The 22,089-nt window shown below is 35.8% G+C and overlaps 1 protein-coding gene across 2 annotated transcripts in view; it reads left to right on the top strand.

Annotated features, from left to right (window-relative positions):
- The window catches only part of PLA2R1 (phospholipase A2 receptor 1), a 112,660-nt gene extending 91,495 nt beyond the window's left edge, over positions 1 to 21,165 (top strand). For both annotated transcript variants that reach the window (XM_032857921.1, XM_032857920.1), the window contains 10 exons: positions 7,652 to 7,769; positions 8,445 to 8,575; positions 8,928 to 9,075; positions 12,513 to 12,751; positions 14,342 to 14,510; positions 15,915 to 16,055; positions 16,585 to 16,701; positions 17,837 to 18,013; positions 20,327 to 20,359; positions 20,483 to 21,165. In XM_032857921.1, the coding sequence (XP_032713812.1) occupies positions 7,652 to 7,769; positions 8,445 to 8,575; positions 8,928 to 9,075; positions 12,513 to 12,751; positions 14,342 to 14,510; positions 15,915 to 16,055; positions 16,585 to 16,701; positions 17,837 to 18,013; positions 20,327 to 20,359; positions 20,483 to 20,697 (1,488 nt within the window). In that variant the 3' untranslated portion in view covers positions 20,698 to 21,165. The remainder of the gene's footprint in view (positions 1 to 7,651; positions 7,770 to 8,444; positions 8,576 to 8,927; positions 9,076 to 12,512; positions 12,752 to 14,341; positions 14,511 to 15,914; positions 16,056 to 16,584; positions 16,702 to 17,836; positions 18,014 to 20,326; positions 20,360 to 20,482) is intronic.
- The last annotated feature ends 924 nt before the right edge of the window (positions 21,166 to 22,089 follow it).

Below are 22,089 nucleotides of genomic sequence, written 5' to 3'. Positions count from 1 at the left end.
GAAACCCTAAATCCAATAAACAATAACCCTCCGTTCCCCCTCTCCCAGCCTCTGGCAACCACCATTCTACTTTCTGTTCCTAGTAATGTGACTACTTTAGATACTACAGATAAGACATTATTTATCTTTTTGTGACTCGTTTATTTTACTAAACAGATTGTCCCCCAGGTTCATCCATGTTAGAGCATATTGCAGAATTTCCTTCCTTTTTGAGACTAATATTCCACTATATATATATACCATATTTTGTTTTTCTACTCACCCATTAATGAACATTTGGGTTTCTTCCACCTTGTGGCTAAGAGGTTTTCTAGGTGATCATAGATACATATCTTATTTTATTTAATCGTTTAAATACACAGAATTGTTATTCCCTCTTATATATAAGAAGACCAAGACTAACAACATAGTGTGCTTTTTCTGAAACTTTACAGCAAATAAGTGTCAGGTTGAGAATCAACTTCAGGTTTTCTGACCTTTGAATCTGGTAGTCTTGTCTCTTTCCTACAGTTGTCATTTCATATGAGAATTTAAGAATTAGCCCCATGACACAATCTGGTAGCACTATGAGATATCTTCTAAAATATAGTTGTTTTCTAAAGCTTTATGGTATTGAGATACATTTTTAATAGTATTTTCTGTCTGATTCCTATTTTCCCAAACTATAAAATCTACCAGTTATACATTTCAATATAAATAATGTAGGAAGTATTCAACAGAAAACTAAGTTTTGAAGATTTTATTTATTTATTTCACAGACAGAGATCACAAGTCATACAGAGATCACAGGCAGGCAGAGAGAGAGGGGGAAGCAAGTTCCCTGCTGAGCAGAGAGCCCAATGCAGGGCTCGATCCCAGGACTCCGGGATCATGACCCGAGCCGAAGGCAGAGGCTTTAACCCACTGAGCCACCCAGGCGCCCCGAAAACTAAGTTTTAAATTAAAATCTTCGACAATTAGTTCTCTTTAAGTTATTCTACTGTGGTAGCATATATCTAAAATAAAATATGCCATTTTAACAATTTTTTAGTGTACAGTTCAGTGGTATTAATTACATTCACAATGTTATTCAACCATCATCTTTATTTCCCAAATTTATCATCATCCCAAACAGAAACTGTGTAACTATTAAGCGATAACTCCCAATCCCCCTCTCTCCAGCCCATGATGAGTTCTAATCTCTGAATTTGCCTGTCTAGATATTTCATATACGTGAATTCATATAATATTTGTCCTTTTGTTTCTGGCTTATTTCACTCTGCATAATGTTTTCTTTTTTTTTTTTTTAAGATTTTATTTATTTATTTCACAGAGAGAGATCACAAGTAGGCAGAGAGGCAGGCAGAGAGAGAGATAGAGGAGGAAACAGGTTCTCTGCTGAGCAGAGAGCCCGATGCGGGACTCGATCCCAGGACCCTGAGATCATGACCTGAGCCGAAGGCAGAGGCTTAACCCACTGAGCCACCCAGGCTCCCCCTGCATAATGTTTTCAAAGTTTATCCATATTAATAGTAGGTATCAGAACTCCTTCCCTTTTTATGACTGAATAATATTCCATGTCATATTTTGTTTTTCCTTTCATCTGTTGATGGACTTGGGTTGTTTCTACTTTCTGGTTATGGTGAATAAATCTACAGTGAACAGTGGCATTCAGATATCTAGTGGAGTCCCTGTTTTCACTTCTTTGGGGTATATATATCTAGGAATGGAATTGCTATATAATATACCAATTCTATGTTTAACTTTTTGAGGAAACAGTAAACTGTTTTTCCTGTGGTTAAACCATTTTACAAGCCTGCCAGAACTATATGGTAGCAATTTCTTCACATCTTTTTTTTTTTTTTTTTTTTTTAGGATTTTATTTATTTATTTGAGAGAGAGAGCATAAGCAGGGGGAGGGGCAGAGGGAGAAACAGACTTCCCCACTGAGCAGGTATCCCGGCTCGGGGTTCAATCTCAGGGCCCTGGGATCACAACCAAAGCCGAAGGCAGCACTTAACAGACTGAGCCACTCAGGTGCCCCTTCTCCACATCTTTAACAGCACTTGTTATTATCTTTTTTATTATTGCCATCCTAGTGCATGTCTAGTGTTATGTCATTGTGGTTTGATTTAGACTTCCCTAATGGCTAATGATACTGAGTATCTTTCCATGTGCTTATTGGCCACTTGTATACTATCTTTGGAAAAATGTCTATTCAAGTCCTGGGTCATTTGTCTTTTTATTGTTGAGTTGTAGGAGTTCTTTATATATTCTAGATATTAAGCTCTTATCAGATACATGTTTTGCAAGCATTCTCTCCTGTTCTATAGGTTGCCTCTTCTAATGTCCTTTGATACACAGATGTTTTAATTTTAATGAAGTCCAATTTATCTAATTTTTCTTTTGTTATTCATGCTTTTGGTGCCATATCTAAGGAAAGGTTGCCAAACCCAAAGTCATAAAATTTTACTTCTTATGTTTCTTTTAAGAGGTTTACAGTTTTAGCTTTTATATTAAAGTTTTGGTTTATTTTCAGTCAATTTTTGTACCTTGCGACTATTATAACAGATGCATCCTAGAGTGCTCTATATGGAAAAGCCACAAAGGAATGCCTAGCTTGTCTCAAAATCACACTTTTACTACAGATAGTGAGCAACCCCAAAGTGTGAACACAACTGTTTTAGTTACTAATCACTATTTCTCCTATGTATAAAAGAGGATATTTTAAAGAAATTCATAGCAAATCAAATCCTTGGCATTAGAGAAATAATTCTCAGAAACTCTCAATGGTTGTTTTGGTTCAGAACTTGGTTATTATCCTCTCCCCAAACTTCTTCATCTGCACAGCTGAACTCCAGTCCATAGTCTTGTGTAAGCATATGGAGTACGTATGTATAGAGGCATGGTAGCAGTGATGGTGGAGCAGACTCAGGGCAGGAGAGCAAGTGAATGCCTCCTTTGAAAGGAATAGAAAAGGGCATGAGTAAAGCACAAACATGCACACGAGAGGAGAAAGACTTTCTGAAGCAGGATTGGAGCAGGATTAAAAATCCTTGTGTAGCTTAAAATTTTAAAAAAATCTTTATTGATAACTAACAGCTAGATTAGTGGTTCACAGCCCTGATCAAATATTTAGAATCAGCCTGTGAGCTTTTTAAAAAATGTTAAGGTGCAGGGGCATCCTAATGATTCTGATTTAATTAATCTGCATTGGATCTATGTATCAGTGTTTTTTAAAAGCTCCCTCAGTTATTCAAATGGGTAGCCAATATTTACCCAGCAATGCAACAGTTGCACAGCTTAGTCTTTGAATCATTCAGAGGATTTGACTACAAAATACTGTCACAGCAGGCTACCTGAAAAAAGAGATCTTTCGCAGTGTGAAGTTTCAGGTTCCCCAAGTGTCCTCACCCACTGGGCCTTCCCCTACATTAAGATGGCTAAAATCCCACCATTTGAGCCTCACACCTTTGTCTTGATTCTATTTTTTTTAAGGGCAGTATTTCTGAGATTGCCTCATCTGTCATCTACACCTTGGAATAAGTGGGTTTATCAGATCATTAGAAAAACTGATAATAGGAGGATTGAAAATGGAGAGAAGGAGAGCCCCGTGGGGATGGCTCCCTTGATTAACAAAGTTACAGAAGGATAACTGCGAGGTAGCAATGACATTTTTCACATCACGTTTCTTTTGCTTCTTGTTTGTCATTTTCCTGGGAATAATTTTTTTGTTTTTTTTTCCTAAAAAAAAAAAAATCCTGGTTGGTTGACTAATTATCCACCTCTAAGAGTTTTAAAACTCAGCTACCAGAAGTTAAGCATCTTTTCTAATGTTTCATCAATTATCTCCTCTATGTTTGATTATATATGAGTCTTAACCTGGGATTACCCCTAAAAGAGTGAGTCATCCAAGACACTTGTCACAGCAGAGCTGTAAGCAGAAAAATTTCTAAGTGTGCATGTGCTTGTGTGTATAGTAGGTTAACTCTTATGCTTCTACTCACATATTTTTTAAAGATTGATTGATTGATTGATTGATTGATTGATTTGAGGGAGAGAAAAAGAACAGGAGCAGGGCTGTGGGGGGAAGTGCAGGGAGAAACAGACTCCCCGCTGAGCAGGAAGCCCAATGCAGGGCTTAGTCCAGGTACTCTGATCATGACTGGAGGGGAAGGCTGACATTTAACTGACTGAGCCATCCAGGTGTCCCATTCACATATTTTTATACAAGGACCTGGATTGAGTGCTAATGGCAGCTTTGCACATCTAGTTTGGAATTAGCCAAAATTTGATTTCATGCACAACATAGCTTTTCCTTTAAAAGATACTCTCCTCTTTTCTTAAAAAAAAAAAAAAAATGTATTCACATTATCAGCACTTTATTCATTCATTCATTTAACTATGTTGGATATTGATATTTTGATGGTAAGGAAAAACAAACAAAATTCCTTCTCTTTTGTAGTTTGCAGACTAGAGGGAGAACAAACATTAGCAAACCAATCAGGAGGGTAACTCTAGAACTGTAACACATGCGATGAAAGGGAGTTACATAGTTCTCTAAAAGTTTTTAACAGAAGAACCTGACTGAAGTAGTCAGAAGGACAGGAAGCATTAAAAGCAAGAGAGTATAGGGTGTGCTAAAGTCCTGTGGTGAGAGGGAATGGACCTATTGAAGAAACTAAAGGAAGCATAGAGAACTAGAATGTGAAAAGTGAAATGAAAAAGAGTTTCTGTTTTTATCCTAAGAACAATAGGAAGCCCCTCAAGGATTTTAACTAAAGAAGAACACACCAGGACTGAGTTTTGAAAAGAATCATTCATGCTACAATAGCAAAAACAGATGTGAGGAAGGCAAGGATGAGGAAGGTTTTAAGAGTGGTTGGGAAGCTACTGTAATAATCCAGGCAAGAGAGAAGTAGTTTGGGCTAAGATAGAGAAGGCAGAGACTGTGATGTGGCAGCAATGGGAAGAATGGGAGAAGGCTCTGAGAAATGGGATGTATGTCTAAATGGTAATTGAAAAGTGGATGGAATGGGAAGGCAAAGAGATTCCCAGGTTTCAAGCTTATATAAATACATGGTTGACTTTGCCAGTCAACATCAGTAAGAACACTGGAAAAGGACCAAGTTTGGGGGAAAGGTCATAAATTCCACTTTCAAATTTTGAGCTGACTTTGAGATTAAAAAAAAAAAGAATTTTATGTTCAAAGCTTGTTTGCAATACAGTAGGCTATCCTTAATTCCCGGTGATAATAAGAGACGTGTTAAACTTGATCACATTTTGCAAATTAGTTAGTAAGTAAACAATTTAAAATTAAGAGTGCTGTACTTCATCTTACTGCTTTGCTTTAATTACTAATCACACCATTTCAAACTGTGTTAGTAAATATGTTTTGGGGTTTGTTTGGCTTTTTTTTAGAAACGATGAGGTTGTGGTAATAGGAAATAGTCAAGCTAGTTAATGGTGGCTGAGGCAAACATGGGGGGATGGGGAGTAAGAGGGTAGGGTAGGGGAGCATGTGTGTGTTTTCTGGAAAGATTTATTGAGCTAACTGAACCAATGAGGTTCATTGGTATTTATGAATGGTTCATTAGTGTGACTATCTGAACACAAGGTGAATTCACATTAAATGATAAGACTGCCTAATAATTAGTGTGTGCCACTCATTGGACTTTGTAATTAGAGAAAAGAGACAAAATGAAAGGAAATAGATAAAGGAATAGTTGTTATAAAATTAAAATCCTTTAAAGCCAATTCTCTTTCTTTGTGAAGCAAACAAGGTAAAGAGTTGGAATTGGAAGAATTTGAAATGTACTTCTTCTGTTAGTTGGTAACTCCAGGCTTCATCAGTGTTTATGGTTTTTATCCTGAAAACAATAGACAATCCTTAATAGTTTTATTCATTATGTATGTATGTATGTATGTATGTATATATGTATTTATGGAAAATCCCTAATAGTTTTAAACTGAAAAGTGACATGATCAGGATTGTGTTCTGAAAAGAACTACCTGGGCACTACTGACATTTGGAGCTAGATAGGTCTTTGTTATGAGGGGACTGACCTGTGCATTACAGAATGTTTAACAGCATCCCTGTACTCTACCCACCAAAAGCGAAGCTCCCCCCTGGAGCTGTGACAACCAAAAATGTCTCCAGACATTACTGAATGCTCCCCTTTGAGAATCATTGGACTAAATCTAGAATGCCTGAGAATGTCATTTGACAACTACTTAGGGGTCTGTTGGCTGTTATTATGTTCCATAAATATTTACTGGGGAACTTATTCGTTGTGATGTTCAAAGAAGAGCAAGTCTCTGCTATTTAGGGAGTTTATGATGATGGGGAAGGATTGGGATTCAGTATATTTCTATACTGAAATATAGAAATTAAAGGATGAGGAAAGATGTCTTTCCAACGGAGGATGGGGAAGGATGCTCTCTCAAGTGTGGGCTTCCACACTAGCCTAGAATTATCTTGTAACTGGAGTTTTCTCAGTGGTGAAATCTTCAGATCTAACCTATCAATGACTGGGTTTGCCTGTGTTCATTGATAAGAGAATAGTTCACATGGAATATCCTTTGTTTACAGTCTCTCCTGACTTCTCTGGAACTTTGCCTGATCTCCTATAGCCTTTTTTTTCTCTCTCTCCCTTTCCCCTGACTCCACCTGGCCCTATTAACAAGTTTAAATTTCACTGACCCTCCCTGAACTGCCCAGTAGTTACTGTTCCACTTCTCACCCCATAATGACGAAACCTGCCATGCTACAGACATGATTGTCTCATGAGTAACAAACAATTCTCACTGCCAAATCCCACAGCCTTCTTTTTATGTTCCAGACACTATTGGCCACCCTCCTTTCTGTTTCTCTGTCCTAGGTTTCCTTGGGTCTGCCCTTGCTTTCCTTCCAACTGTGCTCGTTTTTTTGTTTTTTTTCTTTTCTGACTCTTCCTTGTGGACTTACAAACCACACAGCTAACTCAAGGAATTAACTAATTTAAATACCCGATGTGGTTTGATTCCCTAGTATTCCTCTCTCATTTAAAGTGAAGAAGTGGGGGCGCCTGGGTGGCTCAGTGGGTTAAAGCCTCTGGCTCAGGTCATGATCCCAGGGTCCTGGGATGGAGCCCAGCATCGGGCTCTCTGCTTAGTGGGGGGGCCTGCATCCTCCTCTCTCTCTTCCTGCCTGCCTCTCTGCCTACTTGTGATATCTCTCAGTCAAATAAATAAATAAAAATTAAAAATTAACAAAATAAATAAAGTGAAGAAGTGTTCTGTAAATAAAATTGAACTAAGCTGTTAATTGCTACCTCCAAGTTTTTTAAAAATTAAGTCTACTACTATACACTTCACAATCAGGCTGGCTCCTTTTTAAAAGGAATACTATTTTTCACTGAGCAGAAGACATTGTTCTGATATCCTGCATAACAAAACATATCCTTTCTTCTGTTCCTGCTGGATAGAAATGCATGCAAATATTGACTTACCCTAAAAGCTGGTCCTCTGTTTTACTTTCATACCTTTAGAGCAGCTCAAAGAAAAAAATGAGTCATTTCCACTACAGAAAATTATAAAGAATTCTGAAGATTGATCCTCAGTGTCTTTGGGAGGTTTTTAACTCTTTTAGAAAAATATGGAAATGAGTGCTTTTTCTGATGTTTTTCAAAAGTGCCTTTTGGTGAAAATCCCCAAAGACCCAAGTGATTGGAAGAACTGGACATCTGCTCAAGATTTCTGTGTTGAAGCAGGGGGAACACTAGTCGCCATCGAAAATGAGGTGGAGCAAGGTAGAGTACTCAATGTTCAATCAGGCAAAAATAACCATTTTGATTCAAATATTTATTTAAATGTTCCCCCAAATACTAATATTTCCAAATCTACATTTGCAGTATTATATTACTGATGACACATAAATTTTCAGTTTAACCTCTAAGGCTTATATCATGACATCTGTAAAAGTACATTGCATTGCTTATAAACTGCTGATTTTTGGAAGCTTTTGTCTCCCCAGTAGCAGTGGAAAAAAATGACATACTTATCATCTTTATTTCAAAATGGCTAAAATAATCTGAGGTATATTCTTTTATAATTGCATGATATAATTTTAGATCCCTTTAGATTTACCTGTACGCTTGTATTTGGTATTTAGGCAATTGTATACTTCAGTTTAAGTATAGTAGATAAATCCTCTTTTGTCTAGAAAGGCACTGAATGAACACTGGAAATAGTTTTGTTAATGATATGATGAAATCCCAGGTTTTGCCAGCTAATGTGTGTCAATTTAAACTGAAACAGATGTGAAAGAGACTGTATTACCTTAATAAGAACAAAGTAACAAATTCCTACATTTGATTGGTAATTAAGTTTTGCTGTCATTTAAAATCACAGCTATAAACAGAATTCAGTGATTACCCAAATGGTTTATATGGTATTAAATTTGATAATGTATTCATATTTTTCAGCTTTCATTACTATGAATCTTTTTGGCCAGACCACTAATGTGTGGATAGGGTTACAAAATGATAATTATGAAAAATGGGTAAATGGAAAGCCTGTGGTATACTCTAACTGGTCTCCATTTGATGTAATAAATGTAAGTTTTCAGATTTATTTTTTAGAAATTGTTTAGCAAGAGATCTTATTTGATACTTACTAAAGTGTTTTTTTATTTCCTATACTTTACAGGCATAAATTTTTAGAAGTCTGTTATCAATATATTAATTTTAATAATGCAATTACATGTCATTTTCATGTGTTCCATTAATGTAATTACTATCACAATAATTATTTATTTTGTACGTTATGAAGTGATCTGTGACCAGGTTTGCTAAACGCAAATAAAGCAATAATAGTGTTTGAATTTTTAAAATTGTCCTTAATAAAAATGTCAGTGTTATAATGCTTTATGTTACCATTTTTTTGAAAACATACATATCTTTTTAAAGATTCCAAGTCATAACACCACTGAAGTTCAAAAACATATTCCTCTCTGTGCCTTGCTATCAAGTAATCCTAATTTTCATTTCACTGGAAAATGGTATTTTGAAGACTGTGGAAAAGAAGGTCATGGGTTTGTTTGTGAAAAAATGCAGGGTAAGAAATAGTTGCTTTTTTATTCCTTTCATCTCTATGCCCCACTCTTCTCTTCCATATTTGTTTTACATAGTATATAACTGTCATTTTCATAGCTAACAGTGCCAGGCACTTACTTTTTGAGTTTTACATATAATTACTCATTTAATCTCCACTACCCCAGGATTATACCCTTTACTGGGGTTCTAAAGACTACAGAAACCACTTGAGAGATGACCACATTTATGCATCCATCTTGGCCACTTAAAAGGCTTTACTGCTTTGTTCTGGGTTTATGAGTATATTCAGGTAATGAAAAAGACATTAAGAAGATGTTGGAAAAGAACAGAGAAATAAACAAATATTTCCTGCTTTCTTGGAAACCTAAAAATGCTGGTGGCTAAATTGCCATCCATTGACCTAAAATGTCAGGCTAAATATGTGGCTAAATATGGCATGTAGCATGTTTCTAGAGCCGATGATCAGAACCCCCAGTGAATTTTGGCGTGAAATACAAATACCATACTATTACACATAGTCAGTAGGGTTGATGATCAAGGCGGATGCACTAGAAGTGACCTGAGTAATAAAAATAAAAACAGCAAGAACAACAACAATAGCTCGTATCTCATGCTTTCACCAAGTGCAAGGCTTCCCTGTACCATGCTACTCTAGAAGACCATAGTTTGTGGCAGGAGCTGGGTGGAACTCTGGGAAGCCTGTTGTGTATATACTTACTTGGAATATTAATTATATCTCTTAGTGTTACATGCATGTGAACTCTTTAATGCACTAAGTATCATCCCCAGAAAGGCAATTGCAGGAAGCCCCGTTTCCTAACTCACAGTTATCACTTAAACATAGTAATAGTCAGGAACTGAAAGAAGATACCCAGTCAGTTATAGCAAGAGTATTATGAGAAGAGTAGAGTCTTGTAGGGAAAGAAATATCAATATATCATGCACTCACACACTTATGATATACCTGCCACTGTGCCTTGGCTTCAGAAGCATTAAGGCAAAAAAGTAGACAAAAGTCTCCCCATTTTACAGATGAGAAAGTTGAGGCTTAGAAAAAGTGAATAACATATTTAAGGTCTCTCAGTTAAAGACAATGATTCTATTCTATGACCTTGATGTTGATCTCTACTTTAAATTGTCCACTTCTTTAAACTCTGACCATTTTCTCTCTCTGATATTTTTGGGACTAACAATGTATATGTTCTTTTGGATATAGTATAAATTAGCTGTGGTTGAGAGCATAGGCATTGGAGCTTACACCCCTCCTTCCTCACCTCGGTACATAACTGTCAGTGAAGTTTTTTATTGTCTCTGAACTTGATTTCCGCATCTGTCAAGTGGGATAATTACTGTCTCACAGTCCTTCTCTCTCTCTCTTTCTCTCTCTCTCTATATATATACACACAATGCTTAGCAAGTTGCCAGCATACTAACAAACGACAGTTGTGTCTATTATTATTTAAAAATATTATTTAACTACACAAATTTTTGTAGCCTACAATAAATGCCCAAATTCTGCTCTGCTTCTTTATTTGCCATATAAATATGTGCTTACATTGGACTTAGAGCCTAAAGTCTAACTGCCTGAAAGGTAAATATTTCCACATAACAGGGAGAAAAGGACAAAGTCAAGAGCCACAATTTGGGACTTGGTTTCCAATAGATATTTCTTTTTTAGGTCAATGGATGGCAAAATTATGTTGCTTAAAATCACTATGTCTTAAAGTTTGATGAAATCAATTACAATGAGAGAATTTTATATGTGTGAAAATACAGATACACAATGGGGGAAACAGTTAAATTGGTATTTAGGCCACATATATGAAAAACTTCAGTTACCTTAATCTTTCTAATTATTATCATTTTAAAAAATCTACTATGGTATTATACTGGGTTTTTAAACATTTTTATTTTTTAAGATTTTATTTATTTGTCAGAGAGAGAGAGAGCACAAGCAGGGGCCCAGCAGGCAGAGGGAGAAGCAGACTCCCCGCTGAGCAAGGATCCCAGTGTGGGACTCGATCCCAGGACCCTGAAATCATGACCTAAGCTGAAGGCAGCCACTTACGCATCTGAGACACCCAGCACATCCCTGTACTATACTGGGTCAAAAAAATAATAATAATTTTAGACTTGGTACATAGGCTGGCAAACAGACCTCTAGTAAAGAATAAACAGGTATAAACGTGTACTCCACAATTTGGTTGACAAATAGGTTAATTTCACTTTGGTTTCACAAAACATACTACTATTATGTTGAGGTCACATTTTCAGGTAAAAGTCAAATTCCCATTTTGCCATTTTTACTTGGCATAAAGAATCAACATTTACTGAGCACCTGTTGTGTTCCAGGTACTATACTCCAAATACTGAGTTCTAATGAGTGCCCTATAATGGTTATCTCTGAATTCTATCCACACCCCTCTACGGGGTGGATCTCTTATGGAACAGAAATTTGAGGTTCAGAGGGATGACATTTCTACCCAAGGTCACTTAGTCCTGTGTAGTCAGGACTAGCATTGATTTTCAGGTCTTCCATCCTCTCCACACCTCATCATGCTCTTTTTCAACCCCAAATGTAATAAAACCAGCTGGGAAATATCCCAGCTACTTTGGATCAGACAGTTCAGTTCACTTGTTTTTCTGTTTAGGATTTTCTAACACTAGCCTATCCTAGTACATAATACAGTATAGAACAAAAAGGCAAGTCCACATATTAAAGAGGAAATACCTTGCATGTAAAAACATAGGCTTCACTGTCACATAATCTGTCACTCATGAAAAAGAAAGCATCACTGATCATGTCTGGGAAAACCTTGCCTTTTAATTTGTAAATCTTGACTCTGACAGGTGACATATTAATAGTAAGTCTTTATGGAACTGTGTATATTTTAAGTGTTTATTAGTGTAATTTTTAAACTTATTTTTAGAATTTATACACATAAACATTAAACATGATAACAACTATCATGCAATCTCAAATTTAATAAATGGTGGTATTTGATAATATATACTTGTAAAATTATATTTGCAACATTGTATATGATGACATAGTATATGTCAGTATTCTCTTAGTAAGTAGTAAGTTCTGCCAGAGCAGTATGTGTTAGGCTGGATGTAGGTAGTGGGATAAAACCTGCCTAAGGAGATCAGTTCCATCAAAAAGTGGTCAGTTTAAAATGCGACAATAAAAAAATAGGAAATCTAGAAATGGTTAACTATATGTGTATACTTTTTTATACTATAAATTTCCTAACTGTTCTCATTCTTAAGCATCACCTATGCTTTCAGGTATTATCCTCATTTTGAAATAGTTCTGGGAAGGAAAACTCTGATGTTAACCACAGAATGGGCCATTATGACAGGGATCCAAACTAAGCTTTGCCTCCCCCTTTCTCAACCAGATGCTAAAAATGACTTCTTTTGTTCTTGTTCTAGATACCTCTGGGTACAGTGTAAATACATCTGATATGTATCCAGTCCCCAATATCTTGGAATATGGGAACAGAACTTATAGAATAATTAATGCAAATATAACTTGGTATACAGCAATAAAAGCCTGCCTAATGCATGGAGCAGAATTGGCCAGCATTACAGATCAGTATCACCAGTCCTTCCTCACTGTTATCCTCAACAGGATAGGACATGCCCATTGGATTGGACTATTCACTGCAGATGTAGGTATCTTAAATTTCTTGGAACATCCCTGCCTAAGTAAGTTTCATATCTGCTTCCTTGTCATATGGCCAGTAAAATTGACACCAAAAAAAAATTCCCAGAAACTATAGTAAATGTAACATTTAAGTAATTGGTTTATAGAATAACTACTGGCCAACCTTATGAAGAACCCATGACTACAAATTATGGGTATACACCTTTTTAAGAGTTTACATCCACTTGCCTAATTTCTGGGAATTAATGCCCTTCAAAGGTTCTCTGAAAATTTCTGAGCATCTGGGGATCCTGCCTCATGTGGGCAATGGAACACATCTTAAACTCAAGTACCTGCATTTGAGTAATTTGTTGCATTTAAGAAATCCCCAAGAAAAATGGATCATGCTTCCTGCCTAGAAATGTGATTATTAATTAATTCAGTACCCCTTTGGAATTTAACATGCAGGTTTTCTCTCCCTCTAGGGATGTATTTTGGAAAGGAAGACATTTTTAGTTTTCTCTTTTTTTTTTAAGTAAAAGTATTATGTGCTCAAAGTACTGAAAAGTAAAATCTATCTACTCTATCCCAACCTCTGGTTCTACACGCCAAAGAGAATCACTTGTAAACAGTTTCTTGTGCATAATTTAGAAATTTTCTACATATGCACATAATATATGTATATATATATATAATGAATGAATATCTATATCATTTTTTAAGTAAAAATAAGGTCATACTACATGTTATGTCCTTAAACTTGCTTTTTTTTTTTTTTTTTTAATATACCTGGTACAGCTTTCCATGTGAGCACATAAAATCTAACACATTCTTTGGGACAGCACTACATAAGAATATACCGTATCATTCTCCCCTGAATAGAAATTTGGGGTTTTTTTGCAGTTTTTCACAACTACAATAATACAAACATCTTTGTGCAAGTTGGATAAACTTCTAGAAGTGAAATTGCTAAACACACTTTAAATTTTAAGAGATAGTGCCATACTGCCCACCAAAAGTTTGTATTGACTTACATGCCAACAACTATGATGTCATTTTTTCATATCCTTATCCATACTGGGTATTGTCAAAATTTTAATCCTTGCCATGGGGATAGGTGAGAGAATGGTATTTTACAGTTGTTTATTGTATTTTTGCATTACAGAATGTTTTAACTTCATGTAGTCACTTTTGCATTATGGCCTCTGGATTTTGTATCAGACTTGAAAAGATTTTCCCCACACCAAAAGGATAAAATATTTAGCCAAGTTCTCTTAGGCACTTATATCTTCAATTTCATGTATGAATCTTTGATCAATCTGAAATTTGTTTTGGTGTCAACAACAAGATATTGATCAACTTCACTCTGATTGCTTACTGGGAAGTTACGGTGGTAGGGAACCAAGGATTCCCAAAGCCAAAAGCGATACTGTTGTGACAGATAATTCTATCTCTTTTTGTCAGGCCATATTCACAAGCTGTCCTAGACCCCATGAAAAAGAAGTCTAAATGTGGAAATATAAATCTATGTTTGAAGTAAGGGCTGCTCAAACAGCAGTGGGCAAAGCCACCAGCAGTCCTAGCAAGGAAATGATGGCTCAATTTCCCTCCACAGAATGGTCTTAATTTTGCCTGGTCTGATGGATCCAAATCTTCCTTCACTTTTTGGAAAGATGATGAGTCATCCATCTTGGGTGACTGTGTTTTTGCTGACACCAGTGGGCGCTGGAGTAGCACAGCCTGTGAGTCATTTCTTCAAGGAGCAATTTGTCATGTACCTACTGGTAGGTTCAATTCTATTCAACTCAACAAAAGACATACTGGGAACCTACTGTGTGCAAGGCACTGTGCTAAGCAGGAGCTATGAGTAAGAGTAGTAAGAAGTATCTGGCCTCAAGAAGCCTCTGTCTGGTCTGTTAGGTGATGTTCAGACACATAACTATTATACCAGGCAGGGCTACCAAATGATGGAAAAGAGGTAGCAAGTGTTGTGGGGGTTAACAGGAGAGAGAACACATCATATCCACTTGAGAATAAGTAGAAAGACTTCTTGAATGACATTACTATGGGTACTGGCCTTGAAGAATAGATGGGAGGTAGTCAGACAATGATGGGACGTGGAGAGGCATTCTGAATAGGAAAGTTTGGGCAAAGACATGGAAGGAAGAAAGGATTGGACATGTATAAAGCAAAGCTGGTGTTGTGATTTGCCTGCATGACAGGGTACCTGTAAGGAGAGATGAGAAATCAGGCTGGAAACCTGTATTAAGAGCATGTATGAAGGAAAAGGTAACTCTGCTTCTAAAACACCATAAAAGTTATCCTTCCCTTTTCAATAGTCTTGCATTTATTGAGTACTTAAGAAGTGCTGGGCACTAGCTCATTTAAACTGCTTGTGTAGGGACACACTGGTTGGATCAGTTAGTAGAGCATGCAACTCTTAATCTCAGGGTCAGGAATTTGAGTCCCATGTTGGGGGTAGAGATTACTTAGAAGAAAAAAATTTTTTAATAAATTTCTCATGTAAGAAAGATGTTGTTGTTAGCTCTCTCTTTATAGATAAAGAAACCAAAGTGTGAGGAGGATAGGTAACATGCCAACAGTCATGCACAATTAGGATTTCAGCATGGATTTGACTCTCATGCTTGACCACTAAAGCAAAGTCCACCTGAATTTTCCCTTAGTTATGTATGATGTTTTGTTATGCTATGTTATTTTCCTGAATGCATTATTTTCCCTCATACGTTGATTGGCAGGTAATGATTTGCTAAATCTATAATATTCAGCACTGCACAGAACATATTTTGTACATTTGGAAGTGCCTCTTACTGACTTCATTCAGTTTCCAGTATTCCTATGAATCACATCCCCCAGTTTTTCCAACCTTTAGGATACCAATTATAAATGCAAAAGATAGCCACCTTCACCCATGCTGCACCCAAATTAAGGCTAAGAAGTTATGCAATAATATACCCTGTTATGTGTAGGTAAAGATTATTTCTGCCAGAAATGTTACCAACCAGTCTTGCTTTTATAAGCATTTATATTAATCCCACTCTTTCTGAGTATTATCATGAAAATCTCATTACACATATTTATCTTAGTCTGTCATAGAATTTAATGCAATGTTTATCTTAATAAATGAACCCAATCACCACCCTAAAATCATAACTGATTTTTGTTCATAGAAACAAAACCATTTGGACACCCAGAGTTGTGCTCAGAAACATCTATTCCCTGGATAAAATTTAAAAGTAATTGCTACAGTTTTTCTACAGTCCTAAACAGTATGAGTTTTGAGGCTGCTCATGAATTTTGCAAAAAGGAAGGTAATTCTTTTGTGATGGTAAAATGCTTTCAATGCATTCCTTCTTGACATTTCAGTAAACAATGTGGTTTCCTTCATTCGTCTGATTATTTAGTGACTTTAGGAACAACAACAAAAATTGAAAAAATGAACACTATTGAATTTGCTTGTTTGGGGATGGTTTATCTATGAAATTCAATGTCCAGGATAGAATTTGAAAACCTAAGATGATGTTTCAGAATACTACACTTTCCCAAGAAAATGTTCCTTTTGAATGCATTTGAATTATAAATTTTTAAAGTTTCCTAAAACTAACATTCTATGCTTTGACTTCTTATGTACAACCTTGTGTCTTTTAATAAATGTGGCATAACTTTTAAATTTTTAACCAAAAATCACTTATTTACAACAGAAATTTTCACTCTGCAAAGACTGAACTTGACAAATTATGATATAGGAGACTTTTTTTAACTGTATTTTTAAACTGTATTTTTAACAGTATTACACATAAACACAAATGCTTGCTTATTTATTGCTTATCTCTTTTGTAGGGTCTAATCTTTTAACAATCAAGGATGAGGATGAAAACTCATTTCTCCTAGAAGAGCTTTTTGCTTTTGGTTCTTCTGTCCAGATGGTTTGGTTGAATGCTCAGTTTGATGGTGACAGTAAGTGATTTTGGTAGAGAAAAGGAGAGGGCATAAATAAATACATGGTGGGTGGTCAAGATTGATGAAAATGGCAACTAGAAACCAGAAAGCTCTTCTTGGAAACCAAAGCATGAATCCTAAAGCCATTTCTTCCAAAGACAATATTGCCAACCCTTTGCTATATACCCTTGGGTCTTTTGAAATAATCCCACAATACCAAAAATGAAAACAAGCAAACAATAAGTTTATCTTATACTTACCTTCACATCATGAAGATTCTTGGATGGAAACTTGTGGTCACAGACTTGGTCAGAGACAATAAAACCCTATTTATTTGAAAATACCCAGATTATTCCTCAATGTTATAAAAGCACAACAGAGTTATAGAAGTGTTTCAGGGATAAATTGTGCCATTAGAATTACTTGATTCTCATAAAAACCAGGGTTTGTGATCAAATGAGAGCATGACATTCTTCTCTCTATGTAATTGATGGTTATTTAAAGTATTTGTAAAGAAAATTATCTTAGTTGGTATGGAGAACTTATTACAGTGGTATGCCAAGGGGGAGGGTGGGTCCACTCTGATAAGGAGGAGTGTTTCAACCACAGACATTGTTTAGAATTTCTATTCCATTGTGATAATAAAAAGATGACCAACTTTTAGTTCCTTTTATTGTTGGTTTTAAATCCTTTCAGACAATGCACCCCCATTATTGCTTACCCATGGATGGACTCATTGCCCCCATCCTTCAGTACCCCAGTGGCTTGCTTTTTAAAGAAATTCACTGTAAAATTATTTTAGAAAGTGAGCTATTTTGCAATGATATAGGAGTTAGGACTGAAAATGATTTCTTTAAATTGATTATAATGATAGCGAATATTTCAAAATTCAAACTGTTACATTTAGAAAGATGATATTCTAAATTAACTAAATTAGAACAATATATCTAAAATAAATAGAAAGCTGTTCATAAGGCAACTTTACTAATACCTGCCTTGTGATGTTGAGTTCATGACTATACCTAAGAGTTGCATGCATCAGATAAGGAGACAATATCATTAACTGAGGATCAGCTTTTTATGGCTCACTCTAGTCTTAGTATATTTGATAATTGTACATATAATTCATAGTAAGTTAACAATTTTTCCACAGATGAAACCATAAAGTGGTTTGATGGAACTCCCACAGATCAGTCAAACTGGGGCATTCGGAAACCAGAGATGGATCATGTCAAACCCCATCTGTGCATTGCTCTGAGGATCGCTGAAGGAGTATGGCAGTTATCCCCATGTCAAGAAAAAAAAGGATTTATATGCAAAATGGAAGCAGGTGGGTAAAGCCAGAGGGTAATTCTTCATTTTGATTCTACCCTGACTAATGCTGTCCACCTCTGTAGCGTTTAAAGCTTTGAAAATCCAAGTATTCAGGGAGTATTCAGATAGAGTCTAACATTATCATCTTGTCCCACATCAAACAAGACAGAGGGCATTTCAGCTCCTTGTTTCTCTAATACGAAGGAAAAAAAACCATTGTAAAGATTATGACTTTCCAGTGTCACCCTTGCTGTTAATGGGCAAAAAAAGCAGTTTAACCTAAAAAAAAAAAAAAAAAAAAAATGGAACTAGCAGTGTTAATCAACATCCCTTATTCTGGCAACCGGTACTCAGAAATTTTAAGATTCATCTTCTGTCCCAGAAAAAATAATCTAGGCCTTAGGTATTCTTGTTGTAGGTAAGTAGATGTGATTCTCTGTTGCTAGCCATACTATATTACAAAAGTCATATTTTAACTTTGTCTTGAGCTACATAGTTTGTGGTGATAAAAAGAAATAATAATTTTAGAAATCTAAGCCAAAAAATTCTAGTCAGTTGCAAACAATACAGAGATTTCTAAGATAGGATGTTAACAATGATCATTAACAATAGAAATGTGTTTTTAATAATAATCACATTTCTAGATACTCGTATTGCAGAGAAGGAAGAATTGGTGTGGTCCCGGCTGCTGGTGAAGGTTTCCGAGAAGAGATAAGGTTTTAGAATCCCAAGAAATGAAGAAAATAGAGAAGGGAAGGCATCTTTGACAAAATCACAGCATTACTGAATGCAGCAGCTGAGAATGAGCATAGATAGAGTCAAGGGCTCACACTGGGTGGCGATGGGAATCAAACTGGGCAGTAATGTAGGATCCATTCACGGAGGGCACCGGTCTCAAGAGATGAACTTGATGGGGAAGAAGACACAGAACCCCTATGCGCTCTGTAGACACATGTAGTGGAATCACACTCATCCAGATGTAAAGGGAGGCAGTTGTAATTTGAGCAATAGAACTAGGAACACGAGGAAGGAAAAATCGTCAGGTTTCTGTGATCTAATTAGACACCGGGGCAGAATGAAGGAGAAAAAAACTGGTAGGTATTGGCACGAACGTTCAAGCCCCAGTAGCCTAGATAGCAATTCTGTGTGGAAAACATGACTGAGCCTAACAACTAGTGTGCCCAAGTGATCAATAGCATTTAATTTTAAAACCAAATCAGAAATACCTCATGTCTGTACAGGGCTGTAAATCTTCCTATAATATAGAGAACACCTCTTTCATCCCTCACAGCAACTTCCAAAGTCTCTGAAAGAGATATAATATTCCCTTTTTACAGATGAGAAAAGCACTGGGGCTACATCAAGAATCGTTTTCCAAATATTCTGACTCTACAGCATTCTGTATCTGCCCACTGCCTGCATCCAGAGAATAAAAACTCTTTTACAGTCTCTTTTTAGAAAGTATCTTCACACAGACACATAATATATGTTTTCAATTGTATTATGAAAAAGTGTGCAGTATTATGGTTTTGCTCTTGGTGACAGTGTTTCAAGTCCGTAAGAGTCAATGGGCAGAAGTATTGCACCTAGGCGCTTCCTCCACTCACAACCCCGTTACTGGTCTTCCTCTGAGTTATTCTCTACGTATTTCTCTGGCTCTTTACCTAGATTAAAAATAGCAGAGCTCAAATTTATAGATAGAGTCTACTTGAAAGAGACACTTTTCTACAGTAGAAAGTCCTCAAACAGGCACCCTCTAATTTTTTGAGTGAAGGAGCTATTATTCATTTCCTGAGATTCTTGAGATAGCAAAGGTGAGAATGTGATTTTAAAATCCTTGTATGGGGCTAAAGAGATTATCATTGCTGGATAAACTCCATCTCAGATCTTAACAAAACTTAGTTCCTTGCATGCAGGGACTATATTTTATTCATATTTTTATTGCAGCACAGTCCTGAGACCGGATCAGATGGAAATTTTTCAGCTTAAAAAAAAAAAAAGCAGGGTATGTGTTTTTTTGAGCAATAATAACGATTACAATAAATCAGGGGTCAGCAAAATTTTCTTGTAAAGGGCCAGACAGTAAATATTTTAGGCTTTGGGGGCCATATAGTCTCTGTCACGCTGCCATTGTAGCATGAAAGCAGCCATAGACAATACATAAATGGATGAGTGTGGCTGAGTTCCAACAAAACATTATTTATAAAAACAAGCACCAGATCTGATCCATGAGCCACAGTTTGCTAAGACCTGCTATAAATAATAACATAATATTGCTGAATTAAAAGAAAATTTTCATCTCAGTTTTTTTCTTTTGTTTTTGTTTTAGGTATTCATGTAGTAAAGGAGCATTCAGGAAAAGGTAGGTTTGAACAGTACAGAACATATTGATTTCCTTAGAAACAATAATATAGAAAGTAACTATGGGATAGTATCTATCTTAACTCATTGTCATTGAACTTTTCCTTTTTTCATCTTGTCTCAGGACCAAGTCACAGTATCGTACCTCTTGCAGTAGCACTCACACTGATAGTGATTCTGGCACTTTCCACACTTTCCTTCTGCATATACAAGCACAAGAGAGGTGTCTTCAGGAGACTTGCACAGTTTGGGAATCCTTACTACCCTACAACCAACTTCAGCACAGTACATTTGGAAGAAAATATTCTTATTTGTGATCTTGAGAAGACTGACCCATAACAATGAATTCAGAGAATGCCACAGCCCTAACGATAAGTAAAGACAGGAGGAGTCTCCCCCGCATTTTCCTTTACAGACCAGAGGCCACTATAATTTGAACTGTGTCACTATTTTAATTATTCTTAAACAAATCAGATGGGTGTTGATTTATTCATTTCCCCAAACTGTGATCTATTCTTAAAATGGGGAAATTATACAATGGTTACTAGTCGGAAAACAGGAACTATCAAAAGTAACTCCCTATTGAAGACTCTCAAACCAATGTGAATGATAAATTTTGTATTACTATATTTCTACTGAAATTTTAAAAGAATTTTCAAACTAATCTGATCTATTCAGACATTTACTCACACTCATTCCATTAAAAAAGAGAGGAAATGAAACAAATTATAAAACTCTATGCTTGTATATAAGATGAAAAGTTGAAGTCTTCTGAGAGGTTTCTTGTTTGTTTTTTAATTCAGTCATTTTAACATTTTAACATCAGGGCTTAGAAAACTAATTTCTAAACTTAAAACTCACATGTTCTGGGCTCTAACCTGATATTTGTTTTTATTAGTTCTGACTTCTCAAACGAAAGAAGAAAAATGACCTGTCTTTAAATAGGAAAGATCTTGGTTAGCAACACACTTGCATAAGCAACTAAATAATGTGGCCTAAAACCTTCAATTAATAAATGATGACTGTGTTTGATATTTTAAAATATAGATAAGCTTAAAAGAATTTATTAAAATTTCACTATCATTAAGACTCATGGCCTTTATTAAAACCAAAGGTATAAAGTAATCCATAACTCTCCTAACAACTGAAAGATATAAAATATAATTTAAATCTAAAGGGGAAAAAATGAAGATGTGAATTACAGTACCATTAGAACCGCACTAGAAAATATATTGAGAAGTACTAAATAAATGACTCTCCAATTATAATCTAGCTACCTTTGCTATATAAACAAATTTATGTGGAAGTATTTAGTAAACTATTTAGTAAACTATGGTTTATATTTAGTAAACTATGGTTCTTAAGAACCATCTCTGTTTGTGTTGGACTAGTCAGTGCAGTTGGTAAATAATGATCAATAGCATGACACTGTCCATAAATTAAATATCACAGATTTGACTTTCCTTCAAGAATTTCTCATCATGGAAAAGTGACTTCATAATCAAAATTTTAAAGTTTACTCATTACCTAAATGCTCATTTGCATTCCTATTAAGAACCAAGTGCCATTCTAGAAACTGGATGTATGTATTGGGGTGAGCAAATTAATGAGAACTTGTTTTTATGTCACTTATTTCCTGATGAGAGAAAAGCGAGAAAAATCCAGTAAATTCATAAGTGGAAAATACCAGGTGGTTATGAAAATTAAGTAAGGTCTTGTGATAGAGAGGAA

The sequence above is a fragment of the Lontra canadensis genome, unplaced genomic scaffold (genome assembly GCF_010015895.1).
Source record: "Lontra canadensis isolate GAN:19392208 unplaced genomic scaffold, GSC_riverotter_1.0 scaffold13, whole genome shotgun sequence".
NCBI lineage: Eukaryota > Metazoa > Chordata > Mammalia > Carnivora > Mustelidae > Lontra > Lontra canadensis.
This window is presented reverse-complemented; position numbering and strand designations above follow the sequence as displayed.